Source organism: Myxine glutinosa, chromosome 6, assembly GCF_964187855.1.
Source record: "Myxine glutinosa chromosome 6, kmMyxGlut1.1, whole genome shotgun sequence".
Lineage (NCBI taxonomy): Eukaryota > Metazoa > Chordata > Myxini > Myxiniformes > Myxinidae > Myxine > Myxine glutinosa.
In genome coordinates this window covers 117170096-117197211 of record NC_136266.1, presented here as the reverse complement: position 1 = coordinate 117197211, position 27116 = coordinate 117170096, and the positions used below count along the sequence as shown (strand labels likewise).

At 43.4% G+C, this 27116-nt stretch overlaps 1 protein-coding gene across 3 annotated transcripts in view; it reads left to right on the top strand.

Moving 5' to 3' along the window:
• The window catches only part of LOC137430230 (diacylglycerol kinase beta-like), a 414122-nt gene that overhangs the window by 348390 nt on the left and 38616 nt on the right, over positions 1-27116 (top strand). For all 3 annotated transcript variants that reach the window (XM_068120933.2, XM_068120932.2, XM_078780433.1), the window contains 2 exons: positions 13607-13697; positions 19657-19855. In XM_068120933.2, the coding sequence (XP_067977034.2) occupies positions 13607-13697; positions 19657-19855 (290 nt within the window). The remainder of the gene's footprint in view (positions 1-13606; positions 13698-19656; positions 19856-27116) is intronic.

Here is a 27116-nt window from a genome sequence, read left to right as displayed (position 1 = left end):
ACAAAAGGGGCAACATGCAGATATTGGGGCAAAATTCCATACATATGTATTACATGGGATGATCCAGTGGGCAAGGCGCCACTGAAGATCACCTGTTCTTTTGTTGATCAGCTTGCTATACATTGATTCCCATACAGGTTCATTGGGGGGCCCGGCAGGGAGTAGCCTCTTCCATCGTGCTACTCCATTTAGTGGAGGAATACCAAGAACTTGAGATAACCACCACCTATACAGGCTCTTGCTGCTCTCAGCATGCAATACACTTGTCCCTGTGCTAACAGGTGGAAGTTCCTTGGGAAAGCAGTCAAAAATCAGTTTCGGAAACAGGGACTCGTTGGGGTGTCCAAAAGTATTCCAAGTCCAAAGTTTCTGTAGCTGATGACGTTTTTGAACAACTTTCCTCAAAATCGTTCCAATTGTCCTCTTGGACCGAATCGCCGTCAAGGTTGAAATTTCCTCCACATTCCTCCACCCGACACCGGAGTTTGGCCGAAGGTGCCATACTTTGTTTATGCCTGCCTCAATAAAGCGTTGGCACAAATGACGACTCTTGAGAACATCAGGGAAGAGAGGATTGAAGAACAGGGGTTCAACCTCAAACATCCCTGGGGAGTAGGTGTCCGCTTTACGGCTCACGGAAAGTCTTTCCCAGGCACTGAGAAGGCTCTGGTAAAATATGGGGAGCGTTGATGTATTCACGTACTTGAGGTGAGTCAGGAATACTTCGAGACCATAGCCGAGTCTACCCACCTGCTGCAAAATATGGCAAGCCAAGGCATGGTTTGGCAGGTTTTCACCAAATAGGAGGCGTTGAATGGAGCACAGGCGAAAAGCCATGAGACGGGATCTCACGTGAACAAGGCTCTGACCACCTTCAGATGAAGTAAGGCATATTACACTTGGCCGCAGCCAATGATGGCCTCCCCAAAAAAAGTCCACAAGTTTGGCCTGTATCCTGTCCAGCAGCACTTCTGGTGGTTGCAGGCAAATAAAGCGATGCCACAACGTTGCAGCAACCAAGTTGTTTGCCACTAAGACTCGGCCCTTAAATGAGAGGTGCGGTAGGGCTCTTTTCCACAGGTTCAGCCTCCTGTCTATTTCTCCAGTCACACCTTCCCAATTCCTTTTCTCAAATTGTGTAGAGCCCAGGGACACACCAAGGTAATCAACACCATCTGTTTTCCACTCCAAGTTTTCTGGAAGAGCAGGCAGATGTGTTGAGACAGGTAGGCAGCTATTAAGGTATGGCACCCAAAGAGCTTTGCTTTTCGTCCAATTAACCTTCAGAGATGAAGCCATGAAAAAGGTTCTTAAGGACTTTACAAGAGCAACAATGTCTTGGTGGTTTTTTATAATGACGCAAACATCATCTGCATAGGCCGATATAGTCATTGGTGGGCTTCCAGGAAAACAGGTCAGGCCAGAGATATTCTTTCTCAGTGTGCAAAGAAATGGCTCCATTGCTAACGCAAAAAGCAAACCTGAGACTGGGCAACCCTGCCGTACCCCCCTCTGAACCTTTATGGGGGGAACCAGTTCATTGTTCACCTTAATTACACTGGAGATGTCAGTGTACAATAAAGTTATAAAGGCCCTGAAAATTACCCCAAACCCACATGCTTCAAGAACATGGCACAAGAAAACATGGTCAACGCTGTCAAAGGCTTTTTCAAAGTCTAGAAAACATATTCCAAAATCATTTTGGTCATGGCGAGCATACATTAAATCCCGCACGAAAAAAATGTTGTCGTAAATCGAACGACTGGGGATGCAGAATGTCTGATCAGGTAAAACCAGATCACCAATGACTTTTTTTAAACGATTTGCCATTGCTTTCGAAAACAATTTATAGTCAGTACACATTATTGAAACCGGTCTCCAATTCTCCATCCGCCGGAGGTCTCCTGACTTTGAGAGAAGACTCACCACTGCTCTCCTTAGGCTTAGTGGCATTACACCTTTTCGCAAGGATTCTTGGATTACAATCAATAGTTCTGGTCCCAAAATGTCCCAAAATTCCATGTAAAACTCAGCTGGCAGGCCATCAATTCCCGGAGCCTTTCCAGATTCCATTCCAACCAGGGCACGCTGTAATTCATCAAGGCTTAAAGGCACATCCAGCTCCAGGCGTTGAGTCTCAGTTAGGGTTGGGAGATGGGAGGTAAAACATTTTATTTTATCCTCATATATATCTTTTTTAGCAAATAGTTCAGAATAATACTTTCTAATAGTGATTTTTACCCCATCAGAACTTGTAATTTCATTCCCACTGGGGTCCTTAACTGATAAAATAAACTGGGGAGGCTTCGTTTCAGCTTCTAAGTGAAAGAAGGCTTTGCTAGGACTATCTGATACTTTAATGCTTTTTACTCTCAGTCTAACTAGCAGTCCTGCAGCCTTCTCCTGTAATAGTTCCCGGAGTTGGGTCCTTTTTTCAAGGAGCAATTTATAATTTGTCTCATTTTCCTGCTCTGCCATTTTGTTTTGCAGTTTTAGAATTTCGGTTTCCAACCGTGCCAATGTGATTTGATTTTCATGAGTGATATGGGAATTAAACTGTTGACAAAACAGTCGTATATGAGTTTTCATATTATCCCACCAAAGGTTAGTGGAAGCAAAGAGGGGCTTTTTTCCAACTATTGCTATCCATAGGATGCGAAAGGCTTCCTTAAACAGGGTATCATCCAAAAGGCTTGTATTGAATTTCCAATAGGCGCTCCTCCGTTTGAATTGTGGGAAAGATAGGCCCATCGTGACCATGTGGTGGTCAGAGAAGATGGAAGGGGTAATAGTTGAGAAGGTTACAATATTCCTTAATCGTGGGGTGATGTACCAGCGGTCAAGCCTCGCTAAGGATACTTGGCCATTGGAGCATCGACACCATGTAAACTGCCGGTCATTTGGGTGCATCAATCGCCATACATCCAAAAAAGCCCCACCTGAAAGGAACTGGGAGAGGTCACCATGGGACTCGGGATGTGGTTCCGGTGAATTTCTGTCTATTTTGGGCTCTAGCGTACAATTGAAATCTCCCCCCATGCATATGCACTGATTTGGGTCGAACAAGTTTAAATGGTTTATCACTTCAGTAAAGAAGGCTTTACGGTCAGTACTCTCGCTTGGTGCATATACATTAAAAATAATAAGCTTCAGGCTGTTGATCACCAATTCTAGGGAGGCAAAACGTCCCCGAATCACCTCCTGAAAGAGGCAAGATTCAGGTACAAGTCCTGGTTTTAGCAAAAACCCCACTCCAGCAGATACAGATGACATATTACTGAAGAAACATTTACCTTTGACCATGCTGCTCCAGTCATGTTCAACCTTCTCAATAATATGAGTTTCTTGCAGTAATATTACATCGACTTGTTTCCTTTTGAATAAACTATTCACTTGGATCTGGCGGACGTGACTGGCCCCACCACCATTTATATTGAGTGTTGCAAGATTAAGCGTCTTCATCACTCATTAGTAAATTTTGTCTGACACTGTGAGTACTCACTCTTTGCCTTTGTTATGATTTTCTTTAGTCGATGTGATTTTCTTTAGTCGATGAAACTGCGATTTTGTTAGGTTTAGTTCCTCAGATTTTTTTATGACTAGTTTTGCAGCCTGAATAAAGGGAGCCAAATCAGGGAAATGATCCCCAATGATGACATTTCGCTGTCTATACGTTTCATTGAGGAATGAGAGAACAATATGGGGAGGGGTTGGGGGTTGATCTGGCATTAATTGTGATAATGCTGTTACCTCCACCTCCTCTTCCGATTCTGATAAATCAGAAAGTGGTCCAATGGGGTCTGGGTCAATACCGTTTTCTTCTCCCGCTATGCAACCTAGCCTTCCCTTGTCTGGGGGGTCCACGCAGTGCTGTGTTTGGGAAACATCAGCACATTGATTACTGATTTCCTCAATTGGCATGAAATCATTATTCCCACATTCCTGTGGATTTATGTTTCCGCCCTTTTCTGCTATATTGGCAGATTTATTATGGATGTCAGCCTGTTCGGCGACATTCGCTTGGATCAATGATGCGCCATTCATGGTATCGTGGCCTGAATTATTTACATCATTAACGTCGTCTGTGTGAGTAATGGAAGCGCGTTGTTTTAGCGGCTGAACCCTGATGCTCTTTTCTGGGTTTTCCTCTATATTTATTTGGTCCGCGCTTTGCAGAGAGATTCCAGGTGCATCCTGAAGAGTTTTTTCACTAACAGCCTGCAAATCGAGCACAACCTTTTTACCTGCTCCAGATGAGTCACTATCATCCGGAGCCCTTCGTTTACTCGTCCCCACTTTGCTATCAGTGTCCATTTCAACATTTTGCTGAGGAGAAATAAATACGTTCACGCTTGGAACACTGGATTCACCCTCATTAGGAATTTTAGGCGGTGGCAATGCGATAACCTCCCCCCCACTGGGAATCTCAATTAGTGGAGCAACGTTAACCTCCCTCCCACTGGGAGTATTCATTAGTGGAGCAGCGTTTACCTCCCTCCCACTGGGCGTATTCATTAGCAGAGCAACCTCCTCCTTACAAACTATGGCAGTGTGACCTGTCTTGCCACACCTGACACACGAGGCTTTGGGACAAGAACGTTTTAAATGTCCATACGCTCCACACTGAAAGCATGTTAAGGTGGTGGACGATGCGTATAGCTGGAAATTTGCCTCTTCAAAATTAATTTTGAAAGTGATATTGAGGCCTGTGTCGTCCCCACGGTCTAGAAGGACCATATACACCTGTCTGCGGAAGCTCATTACGTGCTTAACACGTTCATTCCGACACCCAAGAGGGATTGTTGAAATCCTCGATACCATTTTACCGTACCGTGATAGCACGGTCATTAACTTGTCATTTGGGATAAATGGTGGTATGTTAGAAATAACCACTCTCGTCGCGGGAGTTAATAGCGGCGATGCCATCATAAAGTGACCGCTTTCCGTGGTTATTCCCGCACTTACCACGTCATGGACGAGTTCCTCGTCCGAAACGAACACCACCACTTTCTGGTTCATACGCGAAGCTGCACGTATATTTTCATCCCCAACAATGCTCCCCACAGCGAGGATGATGTCCTTGACAGGGACTCCATCCGGAGGCACGCACACAAAGGCACATAGGATGGAAAAGGAGAGGGAGGGGGGCAGGGGAGGGCAGGAGAGGGGGGAAACCTCACGACGGACTCACCAAAACACAGAGCAGTTGCTCACAGCCGCCATGACGCTACACCCAACGCACCGACGGCCGATAGGTGGCGCGAGAGAGAGAGAGAGAGAGAGAGAGAGAGAGAGAGAGAGAGAGAGAGAGAGAGAGAGAGAGAGACAGAAAGAGACAGAAAGAAAGAACGCTTCACGAATTTGCGTGTCATCCTTGCGCAGGATCCTTGCGCAGGATTGCGCAGGCACGTGCGAGGTGAACCAGGCGGAGAGAGACCGGCCAAGACCAAGAATCAAGTCTGCAAGGCTTTTTGTCAGGGCCCTGGCAAGGGGTGGGGCTGCTGTTCGAGGGTGTCTGGGCTCCACATTGGTGGAGTGCATCACTCTTCCCCCTCATGCTCCCCTGACATTCCTCAGGCCCTGATTGGTGGAGTGTCGCTCCCCTGCCCCCACAAACTCTCTCAAAGGAACTTTTACCTGGTGCTTGGATGGTGTACCTTTGAGCCTGCATGCACTGCCTGGCAAATCATCCCTTATGAGTGGAGGACCTGTCTTTCCCCTTCCCCAATGCATAACGACATAATAACCTGAAATAAGGGGAAGGGGCTGAGATAATGGTCTGCAATGAAATAACTATGCAAAGGGACCTGTATGGTGGTTGCCATTACTTTTGTATGGTGGTGGTTGTCTCCCTCTATTTTATCTGTCTACTTTTCTATTGGAGTATATTCCCCCTTCACCGTGCCCTCCTCTTTTCACTGTTCTTTACCTCCGCCACCGAGGGTGGATGGAGGTTGTGTTTTCACCCTGGTCTGTCTGTCTGTTTGTCTGTGAGCAGGATATTTCAAAAGGTTGTGGATGGATTCGGACAAAATTTGGTGGACATGTTGGGTGTGTGACAAGGACAAATTTATTAGATGTTGGTGAAGATCCAGATCCTATAATTTTTAAATGATTCTTCACTATTGATACATTGGGCCAAAAAAGTATATAAAGCAAGATATCTCAAAAAGTTGTGGATGGGTTAGGCAGAAACTTGGTGGACCGGTTGGGTATTTGACAATGAAGAATTTCTTTGTTTTTGGTGAAGATTTGGATCTGGATATGAGAATTTTTCAAGTGATTATTCACCACTGGGAAATGGGGGCAAAATCTATATGTATCACTATATTTCAAAATGTTGTGGACGAATTATGACAAAACTATGTGGATGAGTTGGTTAGGTGACAAGAACAAGCCAATTAGATTTTGGTTCTGATCCGGCCTCTCAGTGGGATACAAAACGTTTAGCCTGGCTGAGGTATGCGCTTTACCAAGTGCTGTTCTAGTTTCCTTCTATTTATTAGTCCTCTACCCTGAGGGGACTATATATGTTTGCTCTCCATCTGTCTGTCTGCCGTCCGTCTGTCACGCCTGTGGTTTTCTGTTATTTACTCCCATACCCTTTAACATATTCAACTGAAACTTGGTACATGGCTTTATTATGAGAATTTTTTTTTGTATTGCCTCGGTCAAGGCTCATGTAAGAGCTAAACACATAGAACATATAACAAGAAGAAAAAGACAAAATGTCAAAGCCCCCGCCGTGGTTTTAGTAATGTTGGTGTACGGAGTTAAAGGCTGTCGGTCGGCCATCTATGGTCTGATGACAAAGAAAATCTTCTGCATATGTATACTCATGTATTGTCTTTGTGCCAATTCTGAAGAAAATCGGTCCTTGCATGTCTGAGAAATGGATTGGGACATGTTTAAGTAACAAAATGGCTGCCAGTCGGCCATCTTGGATCTGATCTCAAAAAAAAAAATGACATGCATATGTAACCCATCATTCATTATCTCTTTGCCAAATTTGAACAAGATCGGTAAATGCCTCTCTGATAAATGGTTGATGATGTGGTTACTATCGGGTTTTTTTTACAACAAAAATGGCCTTCAGTCTACCAGTCGACCATTGTGATCAATCACAAAATAAAGTGAAGTGCATGCATATGCCGTCATGTGCTGTGCTTGTGCCACATTTGAACAAAATCGGACCATGCATGTTCAGGAAAAGGTTGGGGACAAGTTTAAGAAACAAAATGGCCGCCAGTCAGCCATATTGCATCTGTTCACGAAAATAAATGACGTGCATGTATTAGCTATCATTCATTATCTGTGTGCAAAGTTTGCACAAGATTGGTGAATGCATGTCTGAGAAAAGGTTGAGGACCTGTTTAATAACGGGGTTTTTTACAACTAAAATGTCGGCCATCATTGATGAGATCACAAAATAAAGTGAGGAGCACGATTATGCCGTCATGTGCTGTGCATTGGCGTCAGGAAGGGCATTCGGCCATAAAAAACATTGCCTCAAAAAGAGAACCATGACAATTAAAACTACATATGGGCAGGGTACAGCCCGAAGTGGAGATCGGTTTCTGAGGTTTGGGACATGGAATGTAGGGACAATGACAGGGAGATCAGGAGAAGTGGTGGAAGTATTGGTCAGAAGAAGAGTGGACATATGTTGTGTGCAAGAGACGAGATGGAAGGGAAGTGGTGTGAGAATGGTGAAGGGCAGGCAGGGACAGAAATACAAGTTTGTGTGGCAAGGGTGCCCGGAGGGCGTGAATGGTGTTGGTGTCCTGTTTTCTGAGGAGTTTGTAGACAGTGTGGTGAGTGTGACTAGAGTGAGTGATAGGTTGATGATGGTGAAAATGATGATTGGAAAGCTCTTGGTGAACGTCATCTCGGGATATGCTCCGCAGGTTGGTCGGAGCGATGAAGAGAAGGACAAGTTCTGGTGGGCGATAGAGAAGCTGATGGAAAACGTGAAAGATGAGGAAGTTGTTGTGGTCGGAAGAGACCTAAATGGACATGTGGGAAGGAGTATGGACGGTTTTGAGGGAGTTCATGGGGGTTACGGATATGGTGTGAGAAATGGAGAAGGTGAAATGATTTGGGAGTTTGCTGATGGAGCTGATTTGTTGATTTGTAATACTCAGTTCCAGAAAGGGGATAATAAGCTTTTTACATACACGTCAGGTGGGTCGACGACAACCGTTGACTACCTGATGGTGGGTAGGCAAGATAGGGGGCACCTCCGGGACACAAAGGTGATCCCGGGGGAGGAGGCTGTTTCACAGCACCACTTGATTGTCTGCGACATTAGGGTGAAAGGTGCGAGGAGACCTCGGTGGGTGAAGGACCAACCGAGAATGAAGGTGTGGAGGTTGAAAGAGGTGACAGTAACGGAGGGATTAAAAGAGAGGCTGAGTAGGGTAGAGGATGATGTGGTTGAGCTTGAACGTGGTTGGATGTCAATGAAAGATAGTCTGTTGGGAGCCGTTGGTGAGGTATGTGGATGGACAAAAGGACCACCGAGGCACTCGGAAACATGGTGGTGGGATGATGAAGTTGGAAAGATGATTGATGAGAAGAGGAAGAAGTTCAAGGAGTGGCAGAAGGCGAAGGGTACGGGAGCAGAAACAGCAGAGCATGAAAGTTATAAGGCAGCCAGGAAGGCTGCAAAGAAAGAGGTAGCAAAGGCGCAGGAGGCATGTAGGAAAATGTTCGGAGAACGCTTGGATTCGGAAGAGGGTCAGAGAGCGGTATTCAGGATTGCAAAGCAGATAGCGAAAGAGAGGTGTGATGTGATGGGGGTGAGTTACTTGAAGGATGAAGTGGGACAAATTGTTGTGGACCCTGATGGAATTAAAGGAAGATGGAAAAGATATATGGAAATGCTGTTGAATACAGAGAATGAATGGGATGGCAACATCGAGAGTAACCCAGTTTTAGGACCGGCAGAGAAGATAACTGAGAAGGAAGTTGAGGAAGCGATAAAAGCAATAAAGAGTCGAAAAGCGGGAGGGTCGACGGGAGTTGTGGGAGATATGTTGAGGGCAGCAGGAAGTTGGGGTGTGAAGAGAATGACAGAGATCTGTAATCTGGTGGTGAAAGAAGGCCGCATTCCAGTGGCTTGGAAACTGAGTACCCTCATCCCTCTATACAAAGGGAAAGGTGACCCTCTGGAGTTTGGCTCGTACCGAGCGATAAAGTTATCGGAGCATGGAATGAAGGTATTGGAAAGGGTGTTGGAGAGGAGGATAAGGAAGAAGGTGAAGATCGACGAAATGCAGTTTGGATTTTTGCCAGGAAGAGGCACGACAGATGCACTCTTTATTGTGAGGCAGTTGCAGGAGAAGTACATGGAGAAGAGGAAGAAGTTGTTTCTTGGGTTTGTTGATCTGGAGAAAGCATTCGATAGGGTTCCACGCGAAGTATTGACATGGGCATTGAGGAAGTTAGAAGTGGAGGAATGGTTGATCAGAGTAATGATGGCAATGTACAAAAGAGCGTGCACAGCTGTAAGGATGAAGGACGGGAACAGTGGTGAGTTTGAGGTGAAGGTGGGAGTGCATCAGGCGTCGGTACTAAGTCCACTACTATTTGTAGCTGTGATGGAGGTGCTGGCTCAGAACGTAAAGGAGGGTTTACCGTGGGAGTTGTTGTATGCAGATGATCTGGTGTTGTTTGCGGAAAGTATAGATGGACTGAAGGAAAAGATGAATAAGTGGAAGGAATGTATGGAGAGAAAATGTCTGAAGGTGAATGTAGGAAAGACGAAGGTGTTGGCAAGTGGTAAAGCATGTGGTGAGGTGGAAAGAACTGGGAAGTGGCCATGTGCTGTGTGCAGGAAGGGTGTCAGAGTGAACTCCATTCAATGTACAATGTGTGCTGAGTGGGTTCATCAAAAATGTAGCGGTCTGAGAGGGTCATTAACCAGTGTGGCAGCTACATTCAAATGTAAGGTGTGCACAGAGGGAGCTGCAGATGGAGGAAATGTTGAGTTGGATCTTGGAGACGGCGTGAAGCTGGAAGGTGTGTAAACATTTTGCTATCTCGGAGACATGCTGAATGGAGAAGGTGGATCAGAATCAGAATCGGCAACGGTTACTGGAGTGAGATGTGCATGGAAGAAGTTTCGGGAACTGAGTGGCATGCTGATGAGGAGGGGAGTGTCATTGAAGCTGAAGGGAAAGGTGTATGCTGCATGTGTGAGAAGTGTTATGATTTATGGGAGCGAGACATGGGTCATGAATGTAGAGCAGCAACGAAGGCTGGAAAGGGTGGAAATGCGAATGGTTTGGTGGATGTGCGGAGTATTGTTGAGAGAGAGGAAGACAAATGATGAATTGCGAAAGATGATGGGAATAGAGCCTGTGATTGATGCTGTGAAGAGGAACAGGTTGAGATGGTTTGGTCATGTGTTGAGGAAGGATGAAAGTGACTGGTTGAGAAGAGTGATGGAAATGAATGTAGAAGGAAGTAGAGGACGGGGAAGACCGAGAAAGACTTGGCTAAAGATGGTGGAAGAAGAAATGCGGGCAAGGGGGTTAACAAGGAGAGATGCAGAAAATATGGCAAAATGGAGAAGGTTGTCATGGGACCACAAGGCTAACCCCCGCTCTAGCAGGGCAAAAGGCCTTAAAATGCATGTTGTTGTGTTGTTGTGCTGTGCTCTGCCAAGTTTGAACAAAATCGGACCATGCATGTCCAAGAAAATGTTGGAGACACGTTTAAGTCACAAAATGGCCGCCAGTCGCCCATCTTGGATTTGGTCTAAAAATAAAATGACGTGCATATATATGTAAGCCATAATTCATTTATGTCCACCCAGTTTGAACAACTTCGGCAAATGCATGTCCAAGAAATGGTTGAGGACATGTTCAACATCTGGTTTCTTACAACTAAAATGGCCGCCAGTCGGCCATCTTTGATCACATCGTGAAACAAAATGATGTGCATTTGTATACCATCATGTATTGTCTTTGTGCCAAGTATGAACAAAATCGGTCCATACATCTCTGAGATATGGTTGCGGACGCACAGACGCATGGACGGACGAGACCAAATCCATAAGCCTCCGTTTCGGATTAAGTCCAACGTGGGCTAATAAAGGGAGCGGGAGACAAGAGTGGGCGAGAGAGTGGATTTGAAGGAGGTAAATTTGGGGCTGGATTAATGTGGGTACATGCCATTCTAGCAAAGATCAAGATTTTGGATGGGGGAAGATAAGAAATGGTGGTGAACATTTTTTTTCTTTTTTTGTATACTAAGTTGAGGCTAGTGTAAGAGCTAACATACACTACCGGTCAAAAGTTTTAGAACACCTCAATTTTTCCAGTTTTTATTGAAATTTATGCAGTTTAATGTCCAGTGCATAACCTGAAATGGTACAAAGGTAAGCAGTAAACTGCTCGAGGTTAAAAAAAAGTTTAGGTTAGCAAAAACGGGAAAATAATGTAAATTGTACAGTTATATTGTAAAAGAAGGACCTCTTCAGGGAACAAGTAATGGGTTAACAACTTACAGCTGTTCTGCAGCAATGTAAGTAAATTAAGCCTTGAAAGTTGATGCAAACAATTCCTACAGGTGTCCCAACCTCTGCTGATTACTTGATTACAAACCCCCTGTCTGTATAAAAGCAGTATTGGAACAGACTTTTATTACACCTTCTGAATCATTATTTGGACAATATTGCACTGCAGGAAGTAGTATATTGGAAACGGGAGGAAACTCTGACAGGAAGAGGTCTGGCAGACCCAAAGCCACAATAGAATCGGAAGACAAGTTTCTGAGAGTCAACAGTTTGCGTGATAGGCGGCTCACAGGACAACAGCTTCAAGCACAGCTTAACACTGGTTGAAGTAAGCAAGTCTCAGTTTCAACTGTGAAGAGAAGACTTCCAGCTGCAGGTTTGACAGGTCGAATGGCAGTAAGAAAGCTATTGCTAAGATGGCAAAATAAGAAAAAGAGGCAAAATTGATGAATTGAATCAAAATTTGATGAATTGAACCGATGAATCAAAATTTGAAATCTTTGGTTCATCGAGCAGGGTTTTTGTACGCCGTCGAGTCGGCGAAAGGATGGTTCCTCATTGTGTGACACCAACTGTCAAACATGGAGGAGGAAGCGTGATGGTCTGGGGCTCTTTTGCTGGATCCAGAGTCGGCGACTTGCACAGAGTGACTGGCACTCTGAACCAAAAGGGCTACCACAGCATTTTGCAGCACCATGCAATACCCTCTGATATACGCCTAGTTGGTCAGGGGTTCATCCTACAGCAAGATCATGACCCTAAACACACCTCCAGGCTATGTCAAAACTACCTTCAAGGAAAAGAACAAGACGGTAGGCTTCAAATCATGGAATGGCCAGCACAGTCTCCAGACTCAAACCCCATCGAGCTGGTTTGGGATGAACTGGACAGAAGGGTGAAAGCAAAGCAACCTACAAGTGCAACACATTTGTGGGAATTTCTGTAACAGTGTTGGGAAGAACTTTCCGAATAATATTTGATTTCCATTGTAGAAAGAATGCCACGAGTGTGTTCGGCGGTTATATCTGCAAAAGGTGGCTACTTTGCCGAGTCAAAAATTTGAATTAAATTTTGTTAAACAAAATGATTCTCTGATTTCTCTTTTATCTGCAATTGTTTATTTGTTCTCTGCTTAATTTCAGAGTACATTGAGACATTAAACTGCGTAAATTTCAATAAAAACTGGAAAAATGTAGGTGTTCTAAAACTTTTGACCGGTAGTGTATAAGATATAAGATGTTATGTAAGAGCATAATATGTAAGAGCTAACATAGAACATATAATAAAGGGAGCAGGAGACAAGAGGGGGAGAGAGAGAGAACCACAACAACAGTAGGGGACAAGTTACATAACAAATTCGAGTTTTGGAAGTTTCGGAAATTTTTCAGTTACACCCTTTGTGGACTTGAAAAATATCACATATTATACATGGGTCAGTTTTCTTTACTTTTTCCCCATACCCTTTAACATATTAAACTGAAACTTTGTACATGGCTTTATTATGATCAGTTATCGAACAAATTCGAGTTTAAGGGTCTTTCATCAATTTTCTAAATTTGTTTAAAAAAAAAAAAAAAAACATTAATTGGCACCGTTAGGGGACATGTATTGCAAAGCAATTCTTGCTCTTGTTTCCTTTTCCATTCTGTGTTCTATCTAACTCATCCTCGAGCCTCGATTCTGTATACAAAAGAAATTCTGTGAAAACACAAATCATGCAAATATAGAGCTTTTTTTTAACAATGAAATTATAATTTTCTTTTTAAACATTCTTAATTTTCAGATGTTGAGTGTAAACTTGTATTTCTACTATTTAATGGATAAAACTTTATTGCGTTGTAATGCATTTAAGGGGTACTAGGACTATGTTTTGCATGAATGATTGATTTTTTTTTTAACTGAACCTGAAATGCACGTAAGAAATCTCTTCTGTATGAAGAGCAATATGGTAGGTGCTTGAGAACATCCTTATGTGAAGTACGAATCAAAAATGTGATCTGGAGAAGCACATTAATTGTGTTTCAGAACTGTAGTTTTGTTATCATCTTTGTACACATGGATACCATCCAATCCTGTCCATAGTATGAAGAACAAGCTGTGGTATTTTGAGTTTGGAACCTCGGAGACCTTTTCCGCCACGTGCAAGAAGCTCCATGAGTGCATCGAGATTGAGGTTTGGCTTCATTATTTCCCTCCCTCCAGTCTTTGTGCCTCCATCTCCATAACTCCTCTTCCTCCTCCCTGCCATTGACCTTGTTTAACCCTGCAGTGACCCCAACCGTAATGGGCCACGGCCACTTGCCGGGTTGTAATTTGTGTGCCTGCAATAATGGCCTGTGGCATGCTGCTTTTGCTGACCAAACTATCAATTTCAAAGAGTCACTGGTGAAATATCCATTGCTGTGTTACAAATTACACCCCTCAATTTGTGGATGGTATACCTTCTTGAAAAGTTGTACAGAAAGCAAAATTCTGTATATCGAACCCTATTTGCCCAATCACTGCCATTATATACAGTCACGTGAAAAAGTAAGTACACCCCATGTAAAGTTTTGACTTTTTACCTTCGCAAAAGCGGAAGGTTATGTTTTGATCGCTGTGTATTTATTTGTATGTCTGTGTGTGTGTGTGTGTGTGTATGTTATTCGCATAACTCAAAAAGTATTCAACCGAATTGCATGAAATTTGGTGGGATGATTGGTTATTATACGGGACACATTTGATTAGATTTTGGGAGCAATCGGGTCAAAGGTCAAGGTCAAGGTCACGAAAAGGTCAAATGTTCACTGTTCTGTTCCCTACACTCCCATGCCAAGTACAGAACAGTAGCTGCGGCGAAGGTATGCGCTCTACCGAGTGCCCGTTCTAGTTCAACATATTTCAACATGCAGCTATTTGATCTTCATTTCAACAATATTGATAGATAAAGGTGATATAATATAACAAATATCATGAAACATTTACATTTTGTAGTCCATTGTATAATTTAAATAAACATAAATGCAAATTTCGCATGTGGAAAAAGTAAGTACACCCCTACATTGATCACTACTTCAAATACCTAAAATTAGAATCAGGTGCACCAGCTCACGTGCAAATGATTAGAACATCGTTAGAGAGGATCTTGGAGGAACCTGTCTTATTTAAACCTCAGACATTTAGTTTGGTTTGCTCTTTGTTGTTGAAGTGTGCGGCGTCACCATGCCTAGATCAAAAGAGCTCTCTGAATCCTTCAGAAAGAAGGTTATAGATGCCTCCATGTCTGGGAAGGGATTTAAAAAGATCTCCAAACAATTTGAAATCAATCATTTGACTGTCTGGATGATCATCTACAAGTGGAGAAGATTCCAAACAACTGCCAACTTGTTCAGGCCAGGCCGCCCCGGCAAGTTCAGCCCGAGAGCAGACCGCAGGATGCTGAAAGAACTCTCTAAGAACCCCAGAATGTCATCACGGGGCCTACAGGTAGCTCTTGCCACTGTTGATGTCAAAGTGCACGAGTCTACCATTAGAAAGAGGCTGCACAAATTTGATCTACATGGGAGGTGTGCCAGGAGGAAACCTTTGCTGTCCAGAAAGAACATCAGGGCAAGACTAAAGTTTGCCAATGAACACCTAGGCGAAGACCAGCACTTCTGGAACAATGTGCTCTGGACAGATGAGTCAAAGGTAGAGCTATTTGGCCACAGTACCAGAAGACATGTTTGGCGAAAACCAAAGACAGCATTTGACCACAAGAACCTGATACCAACTCTAAAGCATGGTGGTGGAAATATTATGGTTTGGGGCAGCTTCGCTGCGTCAGAGCCTGGGCAGCTCACCATCATAGAATCCACTATGAATTCTTCATTGTACCAGAGGGTGCTTGAGGACAATGTGAGGCCATCTGTCGGAAAGTTGAATCTCAACCGAAGGTGGACATTGCAACATGACAATGACCCTAAACATACCAGTAAATCCACCAAGGAATGGCTGAAAAGAAAGAAATGGAGGGTTCTGGAATGGCGAAGTCAAAGCCCGGATCTAAATCCCATCGAGATGTTGTGGGGGGGATTTGAAACGAGCTGTGTATGCAAGAAACCCCTCAAACATCGCACAGCTGAAATAATTCTGCATGGAGGAGTGGGCAAAAACTTCTCCCAGTCGATCTTAGAGACTGGTAGACAGTTATAAGAAACGCCCACTTGAGGTTGTTTCTGCCAAAGGGGGCAATACCACCTATTAGAGCCAAGGGTGTACTTACTTTTTCCACATGCGAAATTTGCATTTATGTTTATTTAAATTATACAATGGACTACAAAATGTAAATGTTTCATGATATTTGTTATATTATATCACCTTTATCTATCAATATTGTTAAAATGAAGATCAAATAGCTGTATGTTTAAATATGTTGAAAAAGTCAAAACTTTACATGGGTTGTACTTACTTTTTCACGTGACTGTAATTGGAGATGCATTCTTAGAGAAAACATGTTGGCCCCAAGACGTAATAAAAAACACATTTAAGAATACAGCAAAACCTTTTTAAAGCACTTTATTTTTGTATTCAGAGTCAAGGCTTGTCGAAGAGCTATACTATTGAATGGAAACAACAGAATGTAAAGAAGATTAGAGAGAGAAGGGAAACACCAATGGCAGGGTCGAAGGACAAAATAGAGGGAGACTTGAGCAAATAATGGATGTGGAGAGGGATAAGGGGAAGAAAAGGCTGTGAGGGGTGGACAATATGGATACAGAAGCAAACTCCCAGGAAGGAAAACTGGGAAATTGGAAGGAGGTAGGCTTAGAAATGGAGGTGGTGGAAGTTAACGAGGATAGAAAAGATCATGGCTTTGGATTGGGAGTTGGGGGGATAGGGGTGATCCAAGATTGTGGTGAACAGATGTCTTGAATATCTGTAGGGAAGAATGCCATTGAAGAGAATGTGAAAGTTGGTTCCACAGGTGGGGGGAAAAGAGGAACGAATGAGTGGAGGTGAGCAGTGATTCTGCATTTTAGTAGTTTCATGAGAAGGGGGTTGCTGGTGGACCAGGTGTGCCCTGCAGATAGATGGAGAGGGAGGGGAGGGGTGGGGGGGGGGGGGGGGAGAAAGCAGGGAACGAGCAGATTGTGCAAGACTAGGAAGAAGGCAGTTTAAGTCAGAGGCATCACCGAAGTGTCTGTGATGGGAAAGGGATAGGTCCATTGACTAAGCTTAATCGCGAAAGATTCCAATTATTGGGAAAGGTTTGGTTTCCACAGTGTCAAGCTGACCAAGGTTTGAGGCAGGGTCACCAGCCCAAAGGGGAGAGCAGTACTCCATCAAGATGCGGATGAAGGCCTTATACGTGGAAAGAAATTTAGGTGTTCCAAGGAAGGATGTTGTATAATGGAGGATTCTCAGTCGGCAACTGGCTTTTGAGGCCAGCTTTCAAATGCAATTTGCCCAAGAAAGGTCGTGGCTGTGCGTGAGACCCAGGAGTTTGAATGACTGAACTTCCTCAAAAGCATTGTTAAGAAAGTAGATTGGAGGGATTGCCAGACTGTCCTTTTGGATAGAGAGAATGAGAGTGTGAGATTTGTCAGTCAGGATTGAAAAACATATTCCAAGTGATTGACCAGCATGTGATTTGATCAAAGTCTAAAGGGAGAGGGAAGAAGCTACTGCCTGCCTATCTGAAGGATGAGGGGTGTCACAGCAGAGGGTGGAGTCCTCAGCAAATAGATAAAGGGGCCTTTCCTTGGAATCAGAGAGATTGTTGATGAAGAATAGGTATAGGACTAGGCCCAAACACTGCATTCGTGCACTCTAGCCTCAACAGGAAGAGGAGATCATATGATTCTGTTTAGAGTCACGCATTAGCTTTGAGAGTACGTTGGCTACAAGAGTTGGCTCTGACTTCCGTCAGTAAGCCATGTGTGGAGTTGGCCTGGAATGCCATCGGCAGAGAGTTTGGAGAGCAAGGTTGGATGCCAGACTGTATTGAAAGCTCGAGATATGGCCTGATCTCATGTCTGTTATTGAAGGTCTCTATATCCATTTTTGGGAGAGAAGGTGCCGGGTATTTACAACTAAAATGTTTGGATTTTGCGGGCCTGGAACTGCCATGTGTTGCGGGGTCCTCCCCTATCCTCTGGTCTCGGTAAACCTCCGAACCCCGAGGAAGTCCCCGGCAGAAAGGTGTGTTGTCCTTGGTTGAAAACAAGCCAGTCAATAATGAGTCCACACCAAGGGTTACGAACAAACCACAATATATTATAAAATCCCACACAGGAATCACGACCCCAATTAGTACAGCACTTCACCATATAATTCCTCTCTACAGGTGGCACCACCTTATCGAGTCCCTTAACCCCCAAACTCACGGCCCTTTCCCCAATGTCACTGGACTCCTCCCAGGCGACGTCGATTCGCTCCAGCGATCGTGGAATCAATTTCCGATTCCAATCAGTGGAGGCGTAGACGATCGAACCAACCCTAGGTCACGTGGTCCAATCCCCAGCACGATAGCGGTAGAATGGGAAACCTCCCAAAGCCAATTTCTGGTACGTACACGGTTGCGGTTCCATCCGCGGTCTCCTCAATAACCGTCCAAAAGCCACTGTCTTGTACAGCCATCCCTGGCAAGCCACCGGAGAATGATGCCCGGCCGACGCGACACCAAAACCTGGTCACTGCCGGTTGTGCGTGTGGCGAAGATGGCGGATGGCTTTCTCTCGCACCCGGGTTTGGAGGTAAGGATACTCGGCAACCTCAGTGAGGATACCCGACTATGCAGGCTCCGTAGCAATCCGGCGATCTCCTATCGTGCGGACTTCTTTTCAAGGAGGCAAAGTTCCCTTGTACTGTACGTTTGACTGCTCGGTCCGGAGCTGCAATCAGAAAACGTCTGCTCACGATCTTCCGCCACTTCTCCTCCCCCCCCCCCCCTCCTTATCTCTTCCGGGTCACGATCCGATTTCCGGCCACATTTTACCAAGAGCGCTTTTAACCCTTTTAACCACAATAAGCATCATCTAGAATCAACCATGATAACAAGAACCACCATAATTAGGGCTGGTATCAGTAACACATGGCTGATTCATTCCACTCCATGATCATGCAGGAGAGATTCAACTGCACGGATTTTGAGAATAAGCCCAGGGGGAGGAGAATGAGAGAGTGAGAGGGAGGGGTTAGCAATGAAATATATTGTAAAGTCAAAAAAAAAATTCTGGTAATGACTAAAAAGCACATTATATAAAAGTTTTTTTGTATACTAAGTCGAGGCTCATGTAAGAGTTAAACACATATAACATTTAACAAGAATAAAAAGACATAACATGTCATAACCGCCGCTGTGGTTTTAGTAATTTTACTGTACAGAGTTAAAGGCTGCCAGTCAGCCATCTTTGGTCGGATGACAAACAAAATCTTCTGCATGTGTATACTCATGTATTGCCTTTGAGCGAAGTTTGAAGAAAATCGGTCCATCCATGTCCGAAAAATGGATGGCGACATGTTTAAATCACAAAATGGCCACCAGTCGGCCATCTTAGATCTGATTTCAAAAAAATGACGTGCATATGTAAGCCATAATTCATTATCTGTGTGCCAAATTTGAACAAGATCTGTAAATGCACGTCCGAGAAATGGTTGAGCACATGGTCTGTATCGGGTTTTCTTTTTACAAATAAAATGGCCTCGTCTACCAGTCGCCCATCTTTGATCAATCGCAAAATAAAGTGAAGTGCACGCATATGCTGTCATGTGCTGTGCTTGTACCACGTTTGAACAAAATCGGACCATGCATGTTCAATAAATGGTTGAGGACACGTTTAAGTAACAAAATGTATGCCAGTGGTTTATATTGGATCTGATCTCGAAAAAAAAATGACACGCATACGTAAGCCATCATTCATTAATTATCTGTGTGCCAAGATTGAACAAGATCGGTAAATGCATTTCCCACAAGTGGTTGAGGACATGTTCAATATCGGGTTTTTTAACATCTAAAATGGCTGCCAGTCTACAAGTCGGCCATCTTTGATCAGATCGCAAAATAAAGTGAGGCGGTTCAGCAGTTCTCACACTTATTAGGTGGGCTTAGCCATTGGTAGTACAATATGTTTTTCGTTTACTCCCACTAAGCATTTGTCTATGACCCACAGTGCGATGGCATCCAAATGGAACTGAGCAGCATGTCTTTGGAAGGTGTGGCCATCCTCAATATTCCGAGCATGCACGGCGGCTCGAATCTGTGGGGAGAAAGCCAACGTCGCCGTGCTTATCGTCGGCACAGCAAGAAGCAGAGCGAGCGGCCATCAGGAGCAATTACGCATCCAAAGGAATTAAAGTATTGTGTTCAAGGTATGTTTGGATCTGAGTTTTGGTCATTGAAGTGAAGTGGCAAATCATTCCTTTATTTCAGCATCCGGCACATCGAATCATATTTGGCGAGCCCTATAGAGTCTCTCCCATAGATCTGCATCCATTTATCCAAACGATGCCAACGAAAAGGTACGGATTGATATTTTTTAGCTGTGATGAGCAGCTCGATGAGAGGACCGCGTTGTTGTTCTTGTTTTGGGGGTGCCTTTTTGAATAGCGCATGCGCATACACTCGGACGTGCGTTGGTATGAGGTAAGAACGACTGGTCGAATTTGGTAGCGCATATTGCAACGGATATCCTCATGATTCTACACGTCGCAGCTGGTGACCACACTGTGGTCATTTTTCTCTTGTTTACATTTGTTCTCACCTTTTTGTTCTTGTTTCTACAGCAGGGGAAGCTCATAGAGTAGTTAGGATTGATGTGGCATCAACAATGAAGGGCATTGGTGACCCCCAAAAAACATGGTCTCTGAATTATAAGCATCCACATAAAATGGGAGTATGCAGTCACCCAGAATTTAAAGACTACGTTGCTCAATCAATTAGAAACAGCAACTTTTGCATCAGTGGCATTTTCAGATTCGCTGCAAATAAAAAGTACAACCAGGAAACTACATTTTGACATAAGCACCCATACCTACAGGACAGCTTAGAGGTGCAGTAGGTGCTCCTGCCTCTGACCTGTCCTGCCTGGGTTTGAATGTTGACCAAGCTATAAACTACCATCCCGGTATGGAAGTTAAGGATCCCACGGTGTCCTTCAAATTCCTGTCTTCCCTTACTGCTGGGAAGGCAATGGCAAACCACCCAACAGAACCCTCGCCAAGAGACTGCTTCAGCAGCACCAACAGTCTGTTAAGAGCATGATACATTGCTGATGATCATGATCATGATGATGATGATGATCCATGCCTAATGAAATGCAAAAAAGTCTAACATGAGTTTTCCAAGTGCAAATTATCCCTACAAACATATTATATTCCTGTATTACATCATTTTTGCAGGAAGACTGTTTAGAAGACTACCTTGCCTTAAGGACTCGTCATCATAATGAAATGGCCACTTTATCAATATTCAATCTTGGCTTATACTCGAGCTGTAAAAACAGGTTGTTGTAAGGAGCTGGTTTAGCAGAATATTAAAATTCTCACCTCCTGGCTCAGTATAATAGGTTAAACACAGACTGTGCCTTTGGCTACAATTCGTAGGCTACAGTCGATTTATGTTGGTTTATTTTTCAAAGCTTTATAGTTTTTATGTTGCTCTTGCGTGTTTGCAAAGCCCAGACAAACTTTGCCTAAGGAAACGTGGCATCTTTTACAAAACCATAGTGAGCCCCCACCCACTCACTCCCCACCTCCCACCCTCCCTTACCCTTTCCCCAAAGAATGAATATCAGGTTATCATGTTAGGGCTGGAAGGATAGCCTAGAGGTATGCACACTAGTCTCTAAGCTGTCTAGTCTGGGTTTGAATCCCGACACAAGTATAAACTGGCATCCTGTTGTTTCACAGGCAGGGTCGGTGAACAGGCATCGAATGCGTGTGCCGTCCCTCGGATAGACCTAAAACTTGGCGTCACGTCCATCGGCATTAGTTGATGAAAGTTAAAGATCCCACGGTTTCTTTCACAAAGAATAGGCGAGTTATCGCCGGCATCCTGAACAAATTCCAAATTTCTGCTCTGCACCCCAAACATGGCTGCACCCCCAGCAATGGCATACACCCCCAGCATCAGCAGCATCGCTGCACCCCTAGCAAATGATGCTTCCCACAGCCATGTGCTGCAACCTTAAGTTCAACCATAATAAGGTTATCATGTAATTGGAACGAAGTAGAGGAATATTTGTTTATTGGCAGATTAAGAAGTACAACTTCATTGTAAATTTTAAATAATAACGTATTTTGAAAGCATTGTTTGTAGATTGTTGTTGTTCCATATGACCTCCAGTATTTAAGGAAGGATTTCAGATTCGATTGTAATTCATTGCAAAGAGTATTTGAAGTTCCAGGATGATTAAAATATATACTTTTACTTATAGTTGGATCTGCTGGGAAAAGCAAACTTCACTTTGAGCCATTTTGGAAACTCACTGATAAACACTTCCACGAGTTTCCAAAGATGACGTTTTAATTATGAATTCTTACAAACAAAACAGTGTTTTTTTTCCTTTTGTTGTGTTGGTTTTTGCTATTTTTTGTGGGCGGTGGAGATGAAAGGCAATATAATAGCATCTACTTGTGGTTGTGGATTTCGTGGGAGGCTAACACCGTTGGGAACATGTTGTGTAATCCCTCACGTAATGTTTGCTCACATTGTACCCATATCATGTGCAGTGCCTTCAGAAAGTATTCACACCCCTTGACTTTTTCACATTTTGTTGTGTTACAGCCTGAATTTAAAATGGATTAAATTGAGATGTTTTGTCACTGATGTACACATAATACCCCAAAATGTCAAAGTGGACATTTCTTTTTCTTTTCTTTTTTTACAAAATAATTAAAAATGAAATACAGAAATATCTAATTGAAGCAATTATTCAACCCCCTGAGTTAATACTTCGTAGAAGCGCTTTGGCAGCGATTACAGCTTTGATTTTTCTTGGGTATGTCTGTTATCAGCTTTGCACATCTGGATTTGGGGAGTTTCTCTCATTCTTCTTTGCAGATTTGCTCAAGCTCTGTCAAGTTGAATGGGGAGCGTTGGTGAACAGCAATCTACAAGTCTTTCTCCAGATTCTCATTGAGATTCAAATATGGGCTTTGGATGGGCAACTCAAGGATTTTCATGTTCTTGTTCCGAATTCATTCACCGCAGGCTAAGGTCTTTTTGCACTTGGAAGCAGGTTCTCCTCCAGGATTTGCCAGTATTTGGCTCCATTCATTGTTCCCTCTATCCTCACAAGTCTCCCAGTCCCTGCTGTTGAAAAGCATCCCCATAGCATGATGCTGCCACCACCATGCTTCACCGTAGGGATGGTGTAGCATGATGCTGCCACCACCATGCTTCACCATAGGGATGGTGTTAGATGGGTGATGAGCTGGGATCGGTTTCTGCCAGACGTAGCGCTTTGCATTCAGGCCAAAGACTTTACTTTTCGTCTCATCAGACCACATAATCATTTGTCTTATGATCCGAGTCTTTCACGTGCCTTTTTGCAAACTCCAGGCATGCTGTTATGTGCCTTTATCTCAGAAGTGGCTTCCACCTGGCCACTCTCTCATAAAACCTAGATTTGTGAAGTGCTGCAGAGACTGTTGTCCTTCCGGCAAGTTTTGCACATCTCAGCCAAGGAACTCTGTAGTTCTATCAAAGTGGTCATTGGGTTCTTGGTCACCTCCCTGAGCAAGGTCCTCCTTTCATGGTTGCTCAGTTTCATCAGATGCCAATCTCTAGTAAGGGTCTGTGTAGTTGCATATTGTTTCCATTTCCCAATGATGGAGCTCACTGTGCTCTTGGGAACTCTCAACACGCTAGAAATTGTTATATTCCCTTCCCCAGATCTATGCCTCCTAGTAGTTCTGTCTCGGAGTTATACTGACAGTTCCTTGGACTTCATGATAGAGTTTCTGCTCCGACATGCACTGTCACCTGTGGGACCTTATATAGAAAGGTGTGTTTCTTTCTAAATCATGTCCAATCAATTGAATTGGCCACAGGTGGACTCCAAGTTGTAGAGACATCTCAAGGATGATCAAAGGAAATTTGATGCACCTGAGATCAATTTGGAGTGTCATTGCAAAGGGGTTGAATACTTATTGACTTGAGATATTTCAGCTTTTCATTTTAATTATTTTGTAAAAATTTCTGAAACAAAAATTCCACTTTGACATTATCGAGTATTACGCGTAGATCAGTGACAAAAAAAAAATCTCAGTTTAATGCATTTTAAATTCAGGCTTTAACACAACAAAATCTGAAAAAGTCAATGGGTGTGAATACTTTCTGAAGATGCTGCAGGTTTCAGCGTCGTCTTAAATCACGCACTATGATTATATTACCCACTTATACTATTACTACTACTACTACTACTACTACTACTACTACTACTACTACTACTACTACTACTACTACTACTACTACTACTACTACTACTACTACTACTACTGTATTACTACATTATAAGCTGCAATTTATCCCTCAACCGTAGAGGGAAGTTTTGGCTCAAGTCTTTCACAAAATGGCTGACTAGGCCTGATGATCGCAGGGAGCTGATTGGATGAGGACAAGTTTGTAATTTGTTAGGGTTGCCGGAGATAACTCGTATTATAATCTTCCAAAACTCCAAATCCGACAGTTTATTGCCTCTGACCCATGTACTCGTATGCTATCATTTTAATGTGTGCATTTAATCTCATACTTGGGAGAAAAACAAACATTTCATCAGCAATCTTGGTGACCTGCCATCGTTTATCACTCTGTTTACATCTTGCTAGTTTTTCACTCATTTTCCTTCATTCAAGAAAATGTTTCATGAGGGAAAGGTTAAAGAAAAGTCATGTGCCAGTGGAATGAAAGTCGGAGGAATGAATAAACGCCCACTTTCCACAAGCCACGTCGGCTGTGGATGGCACATGAAAGGCACGCTTTGAAAATGCCGCGTGGAGGCCTGATAAGGCCTAGTGAAGGAGCAGCAGCTGGTTTGACGTGGAGAGCCAGGAAAGCGGACATGAGGTGCACATCTTACTCGTACGTCCTCTTGGTATCTCGTCCCAAGCGCTTTGTCATGCTGAAGTCCTTAATGCTTAAATCAATCTCTGTGGTTGTTGTGGTGTTTGCCTTGAGCTTGCATCAACTCTATTGTCTTAATCGTGGTCTCGACTTCAAAACTGGTTTATGACGTAAGCTTTTACAAACACATACGATGCTTGCGTATCTAGAACGTTTGGGTGGTGACCATCAACAAGGCAGAGGTGGTCTCAGATGAGATGCATCGATTTATTACATACACAAATGTCGTGGAATTATTTTTCTTTTCATAATCCTACTCTCTTATGTAACTAGAAGGTATTCATAGAATACTTACCCTGTGCAGTGAACTCGGTACAAGCCAACTCTTCTGTTTTTGAAGGGTTTTTTTTCCCTTTGATCCAATATGGCTGCAAGACCACGTGAGTGATGACATCATAAATTTATATTCTGTAATATAATTATTGCTTGGATCAGGCTCAAGAAATTTCAAACTGATCAGACTAAGCATTGTACTTGTCGAATTATGACGTCATAATTAAGGAACCAATGACATCATCATTAACATAGCTTATTCCCAATGGGGTATAATTGACCGCGCAGCATGTTTCGCCATGTTTTTTTCTATGGAGCAGTTTCAGAGATATAGAGGTGCAACGTTTTCCACTTTTTCCAAGATTATGCCTGTACCACATTTATCCCTCAACCGTAGAGGGAAGTTTTGGCTCAAGCTTTCACAAAATGGCTGACTAGGCCTGATGATCGCAGGGAGCTGATTGGATGAGGACAAGTTTGTAACAGGCGGAGGCGCTCCTTTGGTAAAATTTCGTGTCAATCGGACCAGCGGTTTCTGAGAAAATGAATTTTTAAACCTATGATGTCATAATTATCATTAAAATATTCTACGGGTGGAGGTGCTCCTATGGTCAAAATGTCGTGTCAATTGGACCAATAATTGCAGCGAATTTTTTTCCATACTTATCAAATCAAGCGTTGTGCTTGGTAAATTATGACGTCATAAAGAAGGCACCCAAGACATCATTAATATATCTTATTCCCCATGGGGAGTACTTGAAAATGAGCCATGTTTCAAATTTTTACCATTGAGCGGTTTCGGAGATATAGAGATGTAACCTTTTTCCAAGATGGCGTCCGTATCACGTGACCTAAGATGTCATAATTGTGAATACAAAAAATTATACAGGCGGAGGCGCTCCTTTGGTAAAATTTCGTGTCAATCGGACCAGCGGTTTCCGAGAAAATGAATTTTTAAACCTATGATGTCATAATTATCATTAAAATATTCTATGGGCGGAGGTGCTCCTATGGTCAAAATGTCGTGTCAATTGGACCAATGATTGCAGAGAATTTTTTTTCCATACTGATCAAATCAAGCGTTGTACCTGGCAAATTATGACGTCATAAAGAAGGCACCCAAGACATCATCATTAATATATCTTATTCCCCATGGGGAGTACTTGAAAATGAGCCATGTTTCAAATTTTTACCATTGAGCGGTTTCGGAGATATAGAGATGTAACCTTTTTCCAAGATGGCGTCCGTATCACGTGACCTAAGATGTCATAATTGTGAATACAAAAAATTATACAGGCGGAGGCGCTCCTTTGGTAAAATTTCGTGTCAATCGGACCAGCGGTTTCCGAGAAAATGAATTTTTAAACTGCACACACGGCACACACATACGCCACACGCACACAACCAATTGCCTAACCCTGATTTTCGCTTCGTGAGCGCAGGGTAATAAATACCGAAAGGAGGTGAAATCATGAGTACCTGCGTCATATATCGCAGTATGGATTGTCGTGCTTTTTATTAGTTCTCTGCACCTTGTCCCTCTTCGTCTTCAGCAATGCGGCCTCCCTGCGGGCACAGTGTCCGTGGGTCATGGTATTTTCCCTTCTTTGTCTCCAGCTTGTCCAGAGGCAATTACCTTTGTGAACATTTGCACATCAATGACGATTTGGAGAAACAACCCAACTTAAAGGATCACTTAAAACCACACAAAACAAAAGCTGAATACCGACCACCTTCTCACCCTCCCATTCCCTCCTCCTCCTAACTCCTCTCCCCTCCCCAAAATTTTTCTTTATTCTCGGGGTCACTAAGCAGAACACATCTTCAAAGTGACACTGTACATACAGACTGCTGTGAAAAAGGCAGCATGACGTTGTGCAGCTGTTCTCACGAGCACGTGTGCTGCAGCTGTTTATCCCTAACGTCTCAGCATTAGGAAGGAAGCCCCCATTTTGTACATGTGTCTTTCAAGACGTGTTGATGTAAACGTTCCGAGGTCACGCGACCACTGCTCTTTTGGACAGCGATCTTTGGTATTCTCCTGTGGAGCATCATTCCTTCATTTTTATGCTTCACAATCTTCCGCTTATATTTCTTTCATTCATCCTTTTTATTTTTCCATAGAGCAATACATCATTAAAAAGTGCGATTACCTAAACTTTTGATTACTATAATGCCTTCATCACTGCTTTGGTTCTGCTAAAGGGGCTTGAGCCCCAAAGGTCGATGACT